This window comes from Erithacus rubecula, assembly GCF_903797595.1.
Source record: "Erithacus rubecula genome assembly, chromosome: 3".
In the NCBI taxonomy this organism is placed as follows: domain Eukaryota; kingdom Metazoa; phylum Chordata; class Aves; order Passeriformes; family Muscicapidae; genus Erithacus; species Erithacus rubecula.
Genome location: NC_136689.1, coordinates 9,020,920 through 9,037,376, shown reverse-complemented (window position 1 = coordinate 9,037,376; position 16,457 = coordinate 9,020,920). Strand labels below are relative to the sequence as shown.

Below are 16,457 nucleotides of genomic sequence, written 5' to 3'. Positions count from 1 at the left end.
GGGCATCTGTGGAATTGTAAGGAGGGAACTGCCACTTTTGGGTTTTCATGTCCTGTGATAGCAGAAATTTGGTCAAGTAGCTAGAGTAAGATAGAAGGAATATGAAGCATATTTTAGATTGTTGCCTAATTCCAGTACTGATTATAAGTTGGTTTGGTTTTGCAGTTAAATTATTTTAAAAATTACCTTTGCAAGATATGTGACATTAGAGAGAGACTGAATTGTGGAGTTCATGTTCTACAGCACCCACAATGCCATTGTAAAGGGACTAGAAGGATTTTCAGTAATTTTTTAAGCTTTATTTTAACTTAAATTTCCATTTGAAAATGTAATGGGGAATATCATCTAAATGTTTGTATTTCAGGTGTTGGATAATGTGCTGTCAGTAAATGATGTGGCCAGCATGGCAAGTTTGTTGGAGATCACTGTAATACTTTGGAGAAGTATCCAAAAAGCACTAGATCACAATGAAGATGCTAAAGATTATGCTATCAGGAAGTTTGCTTCTGTACTTCCTGAATATTTTAAAGTATTTAAGGTAAAGAAAGCCTAGATTTTCCTGTATTTTCTTAGTATTTTCTTCAGATGCTTTTGTGTTTTTTGTCTTTTATCTATTTTTATGGCATTAACTATTCTTTTTCATTGTTGCTATAAACCACAAACAGCAGCAAGTTTCTTGGAATCCCACAGATGGGTAGAAACTATTCTCCAGCTGCAGTGTCTGACTGATGAACCATTATCTAAATAGTCAGCTCAGAAATTCTTACTCAATAAATTGCTCTCCTTGTGAGGCTTTTCTAGGGTTTCATAGTTCTGAATGTTTTAGCACTTTTGGAAAACAGTAAATACAAATGTGCCATTGCAGAATAAATACTCAGTGTACATTAGAGTCCACATGTTTTTCTCCCCAGAGTCCTCTAGACTCTTCCACCAGCAGCACTTCTTATAATTCAGCTGCAGCTGAGGCTCTTTTTTCACTGAATATGAGCTGGCAGAGTGCACTTGCAGCCCAGAAATCCAAATGTGTCCTGCTGACCTTCTGGAGTAAGTCCAAAGAATGGCCACCCAGATGATGAGAGGGATGGAGCATCTCTCCCAAATGGAAAGGCTAAAAAAACCGGGATTGTTAAGCCTGGAAAAGAGAAGGATTTGGGGTGACCTAATTGCAGCCTTCCAATGCCTGAAGGGAAGACAGAGAGGAACTTTATACAAGGAAGTGTAGTGACAGAACAAGGGGGAATGGATTCAAACTAGAAGAAAGTAGGTTTAGATTAAATATTAGAAAGAAATTCTTTTTTATGAGGGTAGTGAGACACTGGCACAGGTTTTCCAGAGAAGCTGTGGATGCCCCATCCCTGGCAGGCCTGTTCAAGGCCAGGTTGGATGGGGCATGGAACAACTTGGCTAAGTGGAAGGTGTCCCTGCCCGTGGCAGGGTGGTTGGAAAAAAAGATGATCTCTAAGGTCCCTTCCAACCCAAACTGTTTTGTGATTCTGAGGTTTCTGCTAATTTGAATCTACTCTCCAATGATCTGCTGATACATTTCTTTATTGCTTTGGTTTGATATAGTCAGTTAATTAAAATCAGTCATTTTCAAATTGTCAGTCTCCTTGCTCTAATTGTTTTAGTGTTGTGGAGGAGGATGGTGTCCTGAGAGTGACTAATGGTGGCTGCTGCACCCAGAGTGAATTTGGAAGGATTAAATACTGAATATCTTTTTTCTTAGTTGATGGCTTTTATGCTGAAGTATCCTGAAATATGGTGGCTGTTCACTGCAACTTTGCTTTAGGTATTTAGGGAGTGAAAAGCAGCTCATTGATACGTATTATTCTGCAGCACAGATACACAAGTGCTCTCTACCCTGAAAGCATTTGGAAGTTGTCAAAAACATTCCAGATCTTTTTGGTAGAGGATGTAGCATCCTTTCTGAAAGGATCTGGTTAGCAGACAAGATATCCACCTTTTGCAAGCAGCCTCTTTGACTTTGATATTCTCACAGTGAGTAAACAGCTTGGATCTAAAAGGACCTGTCATCAGAGACTAAGTTCCTAAAAGACTACAAACATACTGAAGCAGTCTGTCTCTTTCCTGAAAAAGCTACAAATGTATATTAAAAGTTATTTTAAAAATATGAGCTTTAAAAAAGGTTTTAGATCTTGGAATGGCTAAGTAGGTAATGATTTCATTTGGCTGTTTTCATGAAGCTTGGACATAGAGATAAACCATTTTTGAAGAGTTCTTAACATTCATTGGTTTCTTTATAACCTGAGTGAAATTATGTTGTGGTCTAGACCATGTATTCTGACATGCTGTAATGAATAATAGTACATTAAACACTATCATCATGTAAGAACCCTTTTGTTTAGAGTCTTTTTAATAAGTTTGTGATGTGAATGAATTTAAGGCACTGATTGCAAAGAGTTGGATAGTGTCATGGTTGTGCAATTAAATCTTAGTCACTACTGGAAAAGAAAGTAATGTGAAGCTACTATTTCTTTTGCAAAGATTATTAACCTAATGGAGCCATGACTATTCATGGTAGTTATTCTGGCAGTTTGTCAGAAAGTGAAGGATAATTGGTAATTGATCTCCAAAACCAAGAATCAGACATTCCAGATTGCAAGCCACATACAGTTTTGAGCTTCTTTCAGCTCCATTTGTAGTGGGAAAGGGAAATCCTTAATTTGAGGAAATGCAATAGTTTTTCAGTACTTTCTTTAGTTTTGCTTGCATATATGTACTTTTACATTCATGTCATACAGTGTCATTCTTTTATCCTAGGATGAGCGGTGCATGACTCCATTGGTCATTCTGGCATCCTTTATGCCCCCTGCTGCTATTCCTACATTCAGGTACTGTTTGGAAATCCAAAATGCAAATGACTGGAAATTTTCTGTTGGCTGTATTCATTAGTTTTTCACCATCTGATATATTAAATGCCCATCTGGATAAATTGAGCCACTAAAAAACTGTGATAAGTCAGTAAAATTTGTGATGTTCAAGTCTGTCGAAGTTTGGTGAATCCTTTGTTTGTATTATACTAATTGTTTTCTGCACTTATGGGTGTAATGTATCTCTTTGTCTTTCTGTTTTCTTTTAAGCTGTGGTGTGGTTTCCAGACTCAGAAATACTGACACTGGAGCTGACCAAAGCAAATATTCTGTCCTGATCGACTGCCTGTGCCGCTGGGGTCAAGTGGGGCACATCATGGAATTAGCCTATGACTGGCTGTCTGACTCACTCACCCCTACAAAGGTGTGCATGTGCATATGACAGGGAGTATAGCAATTGCCAGACTGCTTTAAGGCATCATATTGTTTTCAAATAGAATACGACTTTTTAATGCTATATTATTTTGCTTTGAAATCAGTTCTAAAGTCAGATACTAACAGAGTTGTACTGGTTTTGTGCTTCCTTCCTGTTCAGAATACTAGAACATCTGGGCATCGAGTACGTATCCAAATAACACATGAATCAAAGCCAGACTTGGCAATTGATTACATTGAGTATTTATTGACTCATCCTGTCAATCGTGGTTGCCTCCTTTCTGTTCCTAAAAAGAGACTGAAGAAGCTTTTGAAGATCCTTGGTGCTGCAAAGGTAGTTTCCTCCTTATCGTTAAATAGTGCTTATAAAATCAATGCTTACCATCATTTATTGCCTGAATCGAACTAAAGGCCTGGGAGAACAAATAAATCAAGTTCATGATCCCCTCTCCCTTTTAAAGAAGATTTTTCTTTTGGATTTGTACTTCCAACAAATACTCTAAACTAGAAGTATAGTTTTAATTTGTTTATAGATGGCAGATTTTAACCAGCTACTCAGTTTTAGGTTTCTCAAATTTTTTGTGATCTAGTGTTGAGTGTTTTTACGGGACATGACTTTTAAAGTATGTGAATAAGGAATAGTCTGAAAATCAGTTATGGCATTGCAAAATGGAAGTAATTCAAGTATGCTTGTTGCTTTTTTGGGATTGGTGCTTTGCTCTTTTTATGGGTTTGGGGTTTTTTAAGCTTTTGTTTAAAGCTGTTGAGGAAAGAAACATTTGAAAGGATTTTCTGAAAAATATAAATGTAAACCTTGATATTTCAGAGGGTTCTTGAGTCAATTCTGAAAGGAACAGATTCTGGTGGCTGGAATCAAGCAACCAGCCTAAGAGCCTTCAGCCTCTTTTGCAGATTGAGTATTCATCTTCACCACAAGGTATGGTTATAGCTCTCCAAAATAAGCTGGAGTTAGAGTTGACAGTATAAGGAAATTTCAAAACAACTGGAGAGACAATTGGTAAACTTTGTTTGTTGGGTTTTTTTTTTTCAGTTTTCTGAAGAAGGAGAAGATTACCTTTCACTTCTGAAGCAGACAGGTGCTTGGATAGAAAATCAAGTTGTACCTTTTATGCCAGCAAGTGATCAAGAGGATGGTATTTCAAAACACAGTGATGTTTCTGAATTAATTGTCCAGGTTAGAGGATTCTTATATTACAAATCAAGCTGCCTTCAATTTGAAAAGCTGTAGGCATAGCAATCTGTATGCAGACAAACTGCACTGGCATTTGTGTCATCACTTAGTGCCCCTCACCCCTGATCTTGATTTACCCTTCAAAGAAAGCATTTGATGATAAAATATGGGTGAGATTCTAGCTAATTCTGAATAGTTTTCTGTTGCATTCCTCTGACATTTCATTTAACCCAAGGTGGATTTTAGCACTGAGCTTTTACCAGATTTTGGTGATAGGATAAGATTTGGCTTACTTTGGTCCCAGTCAGTGTCCTTGAACAACCTAGCTCACATATACACAGACTGATTAAAAGTTCTCACTCTTTCTGTATCTCTGTCTCATAATCTGTTTAGTATGTAGCAACTGTTTGTCTGTAGGGAAAAGCTCTTTTTGTCTGCTGGTTTTAGTTTTGCTATTAAAGGCAGGTAGAGATGTCATATTTTGCCTCACTAAATGATAAGTATCAATGCTTTTGATCTACTAGACTGTGCCTGAGTATAAAAGAAGATTTACTGCCTTTTGAGAAACTACTGTTGGGAAAGGGCAATGGAAGCATTTGAAGGACTGGTTGGAATTTGTGCTTTTCAGCAGGTGTGAACTGAGTAACTCCAGTTAGGTACACCAGCTCTCAAGGCACCTTGGCTAAGAGTTTGTGGTTTTTTATTATTTTTGAGTTTTGCTGAATGATTACTTACATAAAGTTCAGGTTTCCTATAATTTTGCACCTCTCTTCTAGGCCTACCTGACAGTGTGTAAAGATGTCATTATGGTGGGCCTGGGAAATCTCACGTTTCAAGCACACCTTTTAGAAGTGGCTCTTCTGATTATGCAAGCAGGTATCCTATTTTGGTAATACTATTAGCAACATCTGCATTTATACTTAGCTGACTTTTCTTGTATTACCAAGTTAGGTAATCCCTAACTTTTAAGGGTTTGAGGGAACACTGGATTCATACTCAAAATATTAATTGGACTGCATGAAAATTTCAGCTAAGGATGCTCATAAACTAAAAGCATTGTCTACACTTGTAAACTATCACTATTGGTTGCATCCAACTGAGTTTCTTCTTTAAGCTTGTACCTGATGACTATTACAACTTTTATATTGTGGGGGTTTTTTTCTCTCTCTAGGGAGTGGTGGCTTCTGTGCTCCAGTGTTGCTGTGTGTTCTAAAAGAGATCATTGAAGCTTCTTTAAATCAGAATGCTGAGACAGAGGAAGTGGCGAATCTTTTCCACACTCTACAGAATGTTTTTCAGAAAATTTTAGAATGTGTGGCACATAAACTTAAGAAAGAACAGGAAAAAGGAATTCAGGTATCATTCAAATTGCTACATAATTGTTAATATGTAGATAAATCCGTAATTTTTATGCAAAGGGTATACTCAGACACTGTGAGGTTGTTACCTCGCTATTGCCTACTGTTTGGGTAGACGTGTGATTAAATTTTTAGGAAAATTTTCTAAGTTTTCTTGTTACCAATTTTTTTGAATCCATTTTGGTCTCATCATGACAGAAGAACTAGTAAATTGCAGAACAAATGCATTCTGTTGCCAATGACCCTGGACCATTCTGGAACTTCTAGGCTGTCAATCATGTCTGCAATTAGATGAAGTTCCTCAATCCAGAGCAAAGAATTTGTTTGTATATATTATGATCTTTGCAGGAGAAGAAATTTTCTTTATTATTTATTTCTTTTAACCTGAATGACACAAACTTCAAAATATGTATGATGTTTAAAATTCTTGAAAATCTCGCATCTTCACGGAAAAGTTGACTTCCTGTATTTTAAAGCAGATACTAAATAGTAGTGAAATGGATGGATCACTCTGAGAAATTTGATTATCTACTTTTTAGGACTTCTGAAAAACATTGAGTTCTTTTTTGTAAGAACCACTGCTTTGTTCATTTCTCTCAAATTTATGAGTAGACTTATCAGTTGCTGGTTTCCCCTTTGATCCCCAGTGACTAGAATACCTCAAAAGCTTTCAAGATGTGGTCTGCACTTCACAGAAAGGCTTGCTGGTATATTTCAGTTTTACTCAAGCAATCTGAAAAAAAAAAAGTTCTGTTTTTCTTTTTGGTTTTAGTTGATTCACTCTATTCAGATGCCTCTTGGAGAATTCATCCATGCACTGCAGTGCTGCCATTCCTCATTCCCAGCAGTTCACCAGGGTGTACTCTCCACTCTCTTGGCTGCAATAGTAGCAGAAATAAATTGTGTGCTACAGAAGGTAAAGCTAATCCTGTTTTTCTTTTTTCTATTTAACACTTTCTGCTTTTTAAAAGTTATGTTGAAATGACAGAGCTTTTTTCAGAAAATTGATCTTTGTACTGCAGATGAGGATTTTGCATTGGCATGAAACAAACCGGAGATTTAATTTGCTATAATTTCATATCAGAGTTCATCTCTTGGATTTCTGACTACAAGTGTGTAGGGACAGACTATGTCAGTATCTGCCTCTGACAGCAGAATTTAGTAGTTAGGCAGTGTTGGAGATTAGCAATGTGGGTTCTGGAGTATTCCCTCTGTGCTTTTGTACTGGGTCAGGCTGGAGTCAGCTTTCCTCCCTGCAGTCCCTGTGCTGCTGTGGTTGGCGTTTGTGGCCAAGACACTGTTGAGGACACAACCAGTTTGTTTTGGCTGTTGCTGAGCAGTGCTCGTAGAGTGTCAGTGTTTCCCTGGTTCCTCCACTTTCACTCTAAAAATAAAGTCAGGCTGTGGGTGGGCAAGAGGCTGTGAGGGACACAGCCCAGACCCTGGACCCAAACTGATCGAAGGCTTAGCCCACACCATGCAATGCTGTGTTCAGCAGTTAGAGCTCAGGCAAAGGAGGAGGACAGGGGCTTGTTCTAAACCCACCTGACTTGCTCTCACCCAGAATTAGGGAACTTCAGAAGTCTGATGTGTGACATATTCCCATTCCCTATTCTTGGAATGGTCCCATAAGGTTCGGTAGTCCCTGTTTCAAAGCAGGCCAATGCCCTGCTTGGCACTAATCACTTGTGCATTCTCTGCTTCCATACAGAGACATTTCACATGCTCTATCTTCTTTTTGGTTGCTTTGATTTTTGTGCAGATGATTTCCAAATATCTGATCTGCATTGCTTTGGAAAGAAAGAATCTCTAATACTGAAAAGAATGTGTAGACAGCGGTTGTTTGGTATTCTGAAAGTCCAAGGAACCACAATTGTGATTGAAGGAGAAGGGCAATATTCCCACCCCATTTTTCTAATGTAGGTAGTGTTAGGAGTAAATATGATTAGTAAGATAGGAAGCTTTAAGAACTAAAAAAAGAAGAGCAGAGGCTCTTTAGTAGAGGCTGTACTTTTGCTGTGGGTTCTGGGTGGGTCAGAAACAGTTGCCAGCAATAGCAGAGAGCAGCTTTCAAGGAGTCCTGTAGGGCTGTTTGCCTGCACACACTCAGGTGCTCTTCACAGATGATGCACAGGAAACATTCCTGGGCTTGAGTATACTGGAGATTCATACTCATAGATTGAGTGTTCATTCCAGTCTCTCATCTGAGCTGGGGTTTTCCCTGCCCCCAGGTTGTTGTAAATCAAAATTCAGTTCTAAATAAGCATTTGTCATACTGTTCAGAACTTGATACCAAAAAGAGCAGGTATCCAGAAAATCACTGTCACTGAAGTTACATTTAGAAATCAGAGGCACACTTCAATTTGGAGCCACAGAGGGCACTCATTTGTGTTTAATAGGCTGTGCCTTTATAAAGAGTGACCACCAGTGTAGTTAAATGAAATTTCTGATGAAAGCAACTGCAGAGAATATTTGCCTTGGTAAAAATTCTATTTATGTAGTTTAGTTTCAGTCTTTATAATTTAAATTAGTTTTGTTTATTTGGACAGAACACAGTTGGATTAAAGCTATTTAAAGAATACTTGTGAATGTTCTTATTATTTAAAGATTGGTCCTGGTTAGTGTAGTTTTTGCAATGCCATATTTTGCATACATATCTTTCTTGGGCTATAACAGTTGTTGACTTTTTTTTCAGGCTTCCAGTGAAGAAGACTTGACCATACCAAAAACTATTTCAGACCTTCCCCCTCTTTCAAGCTGTTTAATGGCTGTAATTATGAAATCAGTTAATGTTGTCAGGTAAATGTTTCTATATTAATTTTTCCAAGGTTTTTGGCTAATATGGTACAGTTTATATGTTGTCAATAAAATTTTAAGTTCTGAATTCAAATAAATTTTAAAGAACTAGTTGCTTTCTAAATTTATTTGGACTATTTAATTATCCCTTTTTCTTGACATATTGCCTGTAGATATTTATTGCTGGGGTTGAGTCCATTTTTTAAATCAAGAGTGCTTCTTAATCATGATCAGTTTTTTAATCATACATCTTGGCTTGCTTCTTTCATAAGATATCTATAAAGCTAAGTCCCCTCAACAAAGAGATGTTGAGATAAAATATTTGCCAGAAATAGAATTAATCCTTTAGTTGAACATCTGCAATGAGGTGACATGTACCTCTGGCTGTATTAAAGTCACAACATTAAAAACAGAAAGTATCTGAGTGCTAAAAGCCTCCAAAAGTGAGCTTACAGTATTTATTTAAGACTCAAACTGGGGGGGAAAGAGTATTTTCTCTCTTTAGTGGTGGCCTTGAATATTTTCTAAAATTGTTACAACTGAATTTTAGTTTGCATGCTTTGTTCATATTCAGTTTTTCTTAATGTCACTGTATGCACTAGACTTTTTTTAAATTATAAAGGGGCTTAGAACTCCATCACTCTCTCTGACTTGCCACAACTAATTCCTCTTAACTTCCTCATCTGACAGGCACTGAATATACCTGGCTCTGCTGTCATGAGGTGTTCTTTTTCTTCTCAATCTTTCTCTAAATCTAGTTGAACTTGCAAAACAACAGACTCCAGAGGCTCCAGCAATAGTCCAACTAATCCAAATCTTGCTCTTCCATGAGGCAGCAGCTCTCTGTCAAGGTGTTCTCTTCTAGTAAAACAATTATTTTACACAGCTCTTTTCAAAAGAGATGCAGAAAATCAGTTATTTCTTCTGAAACTTTTTCTTGTAGTAATCACAGTGAATCTTCTCCATTCTTGGTGGAGAAAACTGCAAGTTTGGGCCAAATTGTTTCTAAGTACTTGAGAAAAAATGTGTCTTCTAGTATTTATCTTTTTGGGGCAACAATTTGGAAATAATTACCATCTGGTTCTCCTGGTGCCTCAGAACTGAGACTACTTTTAAGGCTCTTTTATAAATCTGTATTGATAGGCCATAGTCAGAGTCCAGTATTCAGCATTTCAGAAATCCTTATGTCAACATGAAAGCCTTTGACATTATGAAATCTGATGTGAGCTTTTGCTCTGTGAGCTCACAGTCATCTTGCTCTGAGTTCTGCAGAATCTGTTCTATTTTCAGTCAGTATCTAGCACTGAATTTCAATCCCCATAGCAGTGATAATACTGGGAGGCTTGGCAATAGCTGTCCAATTGTGTGAGTATCCCTCATGTTAGTAGTGAACTATCTGTATAGGAACCAATTACTTACCTCTGAACCTTATATGTATTTTTAAATAGCTTATTGTTCTGTTCTATTTTATCTTTGCATGCAGGCTCATGTGACCCTTTTTCAGAGGGAGGTGGGGAAAGGCAGCTGCAGTGAGTCTTGTTACAGGTTAATGAAATTCCAGTGTTCCTTCATGGAGGTTAAGAGTGTGCTTAGTGACCCAAACAATGATAACAACGAAGTCAGGACTCTGATCCCAGTACTGTCCATTAGCAATTTAAGAGCAAGGTGAAATGGAATCAATGCTTGGTCACATTAGTCCACAATGATACAATGAAACTGATGCAATGCATGAGCAGCTTCACAATGCTTATTTCTGAAGCTAAAGATTTTTCATCTTTCTCGGCTCTTAGAGGCAGTATTTGAATTTCTGCAAAATGTTTTTACTGAGTTGGTTCTTAACTGTATATTTCATTTTGATGTCTTAGCACAATAAAAGCCTGAAGAACAATTGAAGTCAGAACTGGCGATGTATGATGTTCAGTTTTCATAACAGATAATAATATTACTAGAGGTATTTTGAAATATGTTAGGGAAAGTTACTGTAACATTGCTGCTCTCACTTTCCCCTTTAGTTCTTCACAGAGCATTTAGCTTTGTGCTCTGAAGAGTATCAGGATTATGGATCTCTTCCATCTCCTGTTTTATCCCTCCTGTTCTTCTATTTTTCTCTAGTTTTGAGAATTCCTTCTGAGTTAAATGTGGGTTTTTACCACAAACACTAATGGCCAGTTACTGTTTCCATTTTGTGCTATTGACTTATTCCCTACTGTAGTTTAGTTTGGTTGCTAGACCCCACCTGTGATGATAATTTAATTTTTCTTACCTTGACATAAATCCCAAAACACCACTAGAGTTTGCTGCTAGTACTTTAATCTCTTGCTAGAAGTGATGAAATCTCTTAAGATGCATACTGAGTTAGTATTTTGCAAGTATTTTGCTGTCATGGTTCTGTCCATAGTATTAGTTACTAAAATGTTGCTTGGAAGTGTTTCAGAGCATTGTTTAGTTAAAAATTATCTTCACTGGGTTGCAATTGGAAAATCGTATATTTTTATATTTATGAGAAACACATTTAAGATCAAAATGTTAATTAAGCCTGAGTAGGTACTAGCAAACCAAGAGTCATAGAATATATTTTTTCAAACTTCAGTAAAAATTTGAGTTTAAAATGTCAGTATAAATTCTGTGAATTAAATTCCAGTAGAACCAGGAGTTTTTTCATGGATTGACTTTCCTAAAATATACCACAAGCTCTTCAGTTCTCTTAATAGCCACTTTTTCTGTTTGCAGACTTTATTTTCTCCCCAAGCAATTTATCATGCTTTGCTATTCTCAGTTCCAGAGGCAGCACATGGTTTTCAGTCACACTGCTTTGTTGTGCATGGTATCTTTGAAGCTATGGTGGCAGGGTAGCATGATGACAAACATGTTTTGTTCAGTTCTATTTTGAAAGAAATATGGTTTATAACATATTTTTTCTTTATTTTTTTCCTTAGGTCATTTTTAAATGAATTAATGGAGTGCATTCTCTCTGAAGAAATTGAAGGGATTTTTAGTCTAACTGCTACTGTCTGCATTGTGATTATAATTAAAGGTCAGTTAAAATATTTTTGTCCTTTTTCCATCTTTCTTTTTATGTACTACATTGAAATACACACTAGTTAATCCAGGACAGAGAAAATCCAATTTAATATCTAATCTTCCTTTAAGCAATCTTTTATGTTTAAAGTTATTCTATGAAAATATGGAAGGGTGGGGTTATTTTTTTTTTATAAATTATTATTTTTGTCCAACATTTCAACTAATTTCAAATAGGTAAGGACAAAACTTCACTTCTAAAGGATATTGCACCTGCCATTCAAAGGAAACTGATAATATGCAAGGATGCTGCCAGAGGAGAATCCAGCAGCACTGAAAGGTGGGTGTGCTGTGGGGAAGGAGCACTGAGCTCTCCTATCCCCTCTCTGCAATAATTGGCTCTGTTCTGTACTTACATAACACTGTTAGAGCATTCTGAGTGATTGATTGCAAGGTTTAAAATGCTGGGGGTGGGGGCAAAGTGGGAGGTATTGAGCCCAGCACAGTATTAAATTTCCTGCCCTTATATCTGCTGTGATTGTAATCTTTACATATTTACCTTCAGGCTTTTTTCATTTAATTTGAATGTGTTATCACTTGATCCCATATATTGCAGGATTCACTTCTGAAATCCAGGTCTCTTTGTAGCAGGGGTAGGACAAAGCAAATAGTCCAGTTACTATTTCTTATTACTAGAAGATTTTTCTCCCACACTTTGGCACTGGGCATATGAATCCAAAACTATGCAGGCATTAAAAATTTAACTGAATATAACAATTACCTGTCCACAGGTAATTTTATTTTGTTCTTTTATTGGTGGGGATTTCAATTGTCATATCTGTTGTATCTTTTGTGAAAAATTTTTTGAAAGTGATTGGTTGCATTGCATTTGCAATCAGTTATCTCAGGTGTCTAAAGAATCACGATGAATGCTTTAGCCTTTAGGGTCTCAAACTTGCTTAGGTCCTAAAATTGGGAAATCTGATATCTGCCTAGTTATTGAACTGCCCATGAAACCAAAAAGTGTGCAAAGGAAACATTTTAAGCACAAATACAGAATGTGAAGAAACCAGACTGAGGTTATGGGCATTAATCCAAAATTACTGAGAAAATTTTCAATACAGAGGCATGAACATTAAGAGGCCCTTACAGTCTTTCATTCTTCAAAATAGTGATCCTTACTATTTAAACAATGGATGTAGACAGTCTCTAAAATAAAAATAAAAAATAAAAAAAACAACAAAAAAAAACCCCAACAACAAGCCAAAAAGCCCATTGTATAGCAATCTCATTGTATAGGAACTTCATTTACTCAGCAGTTTCTTGCACAGCTCTCAGCCTGAGCACACTTCCCCAGTTTGATCTGCTCATGGATCCCTGGCCTGAGGCACGTTGTTCTCTGGTATTTTAGTGACTTGATATAAACCAGAGGATGGTGCACTGGGGTCCCTTCCACTACCTGAAAGAGGCCTGCAGGAAAGCTGGAGAGTTATTTGGCTGTGAACAAAATGTCCTTTAGTCAGAACCTAAGTTACAAACAAAATCAAGCACAAATAAATAAACAGAACCCCATTCTTTCCCACATGAAATTATTTTATGATGACTTGCCAAGTGTCCTACTAGAATATTTTTAACAATAATAATAATAATTAGCTGGAAAAGAAGGAGAGCAGCAGGGTATTATGTTTCAGTTTGCACTTCTAATCAAGGCAGTAGAAAAAGCTGTGAAATTAAAGTGAATCTTAACATGATTAAATAAATAGGCACATTAAAGTGAATAATTGCTGCCACTTGAGAGCACTAGTGACTATAAATTTCAGTGAGAACACAGATAATTGCTTTATGAATCTATATGATCGTCTCTGCCCAGTGAACTGGGACAAATCAACCTGCATGTTGGGGCAGATGAAGAGTATAAGATGCCACACAGTATTTTAATTTTGTGATATATGAGTGGCTACATTTGTATAATACCAACCCAGGAGACAGCTGCAGACAAAATTCAAGGGTTTGGGATATGAGTGTGATAATGGGAAGATTTTTTCTATGAATTGGAATTGCACTGTGATAAAATTCAGAAGCTATCACACTTTGCAGAATTTGGGGTGATTAATATTTGTATAGTTATGTTGGGGAAATTTCTCTCCAGAAGGGTAAAATAATTGATGCTGGAAAGAGGTTTGGAGGAAGTTCTGCAGTGATTAGGTTTTGCATGATGAATTAAAGTGTGTTTGCAGTCTCACAGCTAAGACAGAATGTCAGACTAGGCTGGGCCTCTGGTGGCTTCTGATCTGCCATTTTTTAGTGCTCTGCTGCTTGTGTGCTAATGTACAGCTAAAATGTGATTATACATGGTCTAAAGCATGCCCTGTTGTTTGTAAACTATTTTATCATCCTACTCTGCTTACCAAATACCAAATTTTACTTATGGTATGCTGCAAGCTAGATCTTTGGTCATTAATTTGAAGAAAGTCCTCTAACACACAGTGCTGTGCTGCTTGCTAAAACACATTACTGGGTTTTAACTCCTTCTTAATAATATTACTATTTTTTGCTTCTGAATGCATTATCTCCTAATAACTCCTTGAGGGATTATTTTATTCAATACCCAGGTATGCCAGGAAATGGTGACATTCTTTAATTTCCCAAGAGAACTGGCATTCTGTGCCAGCATCTTAACTTCAGACTTAGAAGTAATCTCTTACATATTAGTAATGAAAGAAAAAAGAAAAAAAGCTTTTTGGTGTGGTAATTAAGGTGCTGCCCTTATACAAGGAATTATTGCACTAATTCAGAAACAAAACTTTTCACTGCAATTTACTCTTCTCTCTTCAGCTGAGTTAGTGGTTTCAGATGGTCCTGTGGGTCTGTATTTTAAAAATGCTGTTCAGTGCATATAAAAATTCTGGACAAGATAGTGTATATTGAGAGAATTTCCTCAAGAGTAATGGCACACACATTAGTTAAGTTTATAAAATGCAAATATTTATGCCTAACAAAAATTGCAGATAAAGCTGTCAGTGCAGTCATTTGGAGGCTAGAGAAAAATGTCTCATGTTCTGTAAAATCCAATATGCTACAGGGTAATAACTTACTTAATACTGTGTATTTACTTTATTTAACATTTCGATATATGAGTATTAGAATTTAAATTTAGCTAATGGCTGTGCTGAAAGATATTTCTTTGGTATTATTTAGCCAGGCCCCAAATTCTTAATTGCACTCTCACTGTATCTGTAAATTATGGCTCTTCAGTTGTTTTGGTGTATAACACTGGGTATGATTTCTCTGCCTCCCCTCTTTAAGTTCTCCAGAAAGGTACGTGGTAAAACTGACTTCAGCTTTTCTGTTTGGGAGGGGCACATTTTTCCCCATTGGCATATTGGCCAAAAGCCATCAATGGTCCCACATTACAAATCCATTGTTTTTTTAGCCTCAAGCTGTAAAGAAATAAAATTTATATAAAGCAGCATTGTGCCTAAACCCACAGAACTTAACTAATTATTCTAATTCTGTAGTACCCTGTAACACTACCTTACTTTGACATTGGAGTTTCATCCTGGTTTAAAGGCTGTGGCACTGTGGAGAGGAGCATGTGATTAGAGATTAGAGTCAGAAGGGGACTAAGAGGAGTGTGAGGGCAGCTGGAGGAGGCAGCTGCTAACAGAGATGTGATAGAAAAGCTCAGGCTTGGAAAAAAGTTGCTACGGGTGAGAAGAAAAATTATAAAGACTGAAAAGTGAGGGAGGAATGAATAAAGTAAAATAATGAAAAGTGGTCTTGGAATGAATTACCTGTAAAGGATTTCACTGTTTTGTTTGAGCAAAAGAATAACAATGCTGTGCAGAAAACAAATGGGTTCTTTAACTAGATGATTAAATGCTAGAAAATGTGCTTGAATTGACATAGTAATTTAAACTGGTTTGCTGTTGGTTATTCTAGAGACAGAGATGATCAGCAGAAAAATGGAAAAGTTTAAAGAAAAAGAATCCAGCTATTTCAAATGTAATTTGTGAAGGTGTTTTAATGAATTAATATGGACTAACTGGTCAAAGAAATCATGTGGTAGCTGTGCTCTGAGGATCAAATAGTTGAGGATTGATTTGGCATATAGCATTTCTAATTCTGTTATGCATTGTTTTATGGCATTTCAGATTCCTGTGTGAATCATCTCTGAAAATTTTGGATGAGTTTTTGAATCCTTGACCACGCAGAAGCTTTTGTCGTGAAAATTGAGGGAGATGTATTGCTTTTTGAAAAACTTATCTTGTAAAATTGTGAATTGTTTAAGATTGCTTGCTTTAAATGTACAGAATAATAGAAAACAAAGTGTATAAAAATGTGTATAGAAATTTCATAATAGCTTTTTCAACAGGTGCAAAGGGGTTATTCTGTATAAAAATGTCTTCTTGGGGGGGAGTGTAAAATCGGTATTTTTGTATCTTTGTTTTTGTAAAAAAAATAATGATTGTATCATAGATACTCTTGAAACTGAGGTCATGTGTAACCTTAGTCCCTGGGAAGACTAGAGCATATCTCTAGGTGTTATGTAAATTAATCTTATTTTGAGATATGTGAGGGTGGAAAGGGTGATTGTGAATAGCCATCATGGCTTTACCAGGGGCAAACTCTGCCTAGCCAGACTGATTTCCTTCCCTTTGGTAGAAGAAGAGAGAGCACAGCATGTCCTGTTTCCTATCTTTGGCAAAGGCTTTTACACAGTCTCACACAGCATCCCTACAGCCAAACTGCAGAGAGATAGGATGGATAGGTAGACTTGGAAGATGAGTGAGAAAGCAGGTGGACCATCAGAGTGGAAGAATCATC

General features: G+C 36.8%; 1 protein-coding gene across 2 annotated transcripts in view; it reads left to right on the top strand.

The window, feature by feature from the left end:
• NCAPG2 (non-SMC condensin II complex subunit G2) overlaps positions 1 to 15,912 on the top strand; it is a 41,588-nt gene extending 25,676 nt beyond the window's left edge. For both annotated transcript variants that reach the window (XM_079301058.1, XM_079301059.1), the window contains exons 16-28: positions 365 to 538; positions 2,782 to 2,852; positions 3,102 to 3,255; positions 3,427 to 3,600; positions 4,093 to 4,203; positions 4,318 to 4,461; positions 5,235 to 5,334; positions 5,630 to 5,814; positions 6,589 to 6,732; positions 8,512 to 8,615; positions 11,549 to 11,646; positions 11,868 to 11,970; positions 15,785 to 15,912. In XM_079301058.1, the coding sequence (XP_079157184.1) occupies positions 365 to 538; positions 2,782 to 2,852; positions 3,102 to 3,255; positions 3,427 to 3,600; positions 4,093 to 4,203; positions 4,318 to 4,461; positions 5,235 to 5,334; positions 5,630 to 5,814; positions 6,589 to 6,732; positions 8,512 to 8,615; positions 11,549 to 11,646; positions 11,868 to 11,970; positions 15,785 to 15,836 (1,614 nt within the window). In that variant the 3' untranslated portion in view covers positions 15,837 to 15,912. The remainder of the gene's footprint in view (positions 1 to 364; positions 539 to 2,781; positions 2,853 to 3,101; positions 3,256 to 3,426; positions 3,601 to 4,092; positions 4,204 to 4,317; positions 4,462 to 5,234; positions 5,335 to 5,629; positions 5,815 to 6,588; positions 6,733 to 8,511; positions 8,616 to 11,548; positions 11,647 to 11,867; positions 11,971 to 15,784) is intronic.
• Positions 15,913 to 16,457: the final 545 nt, after the last annotated feature.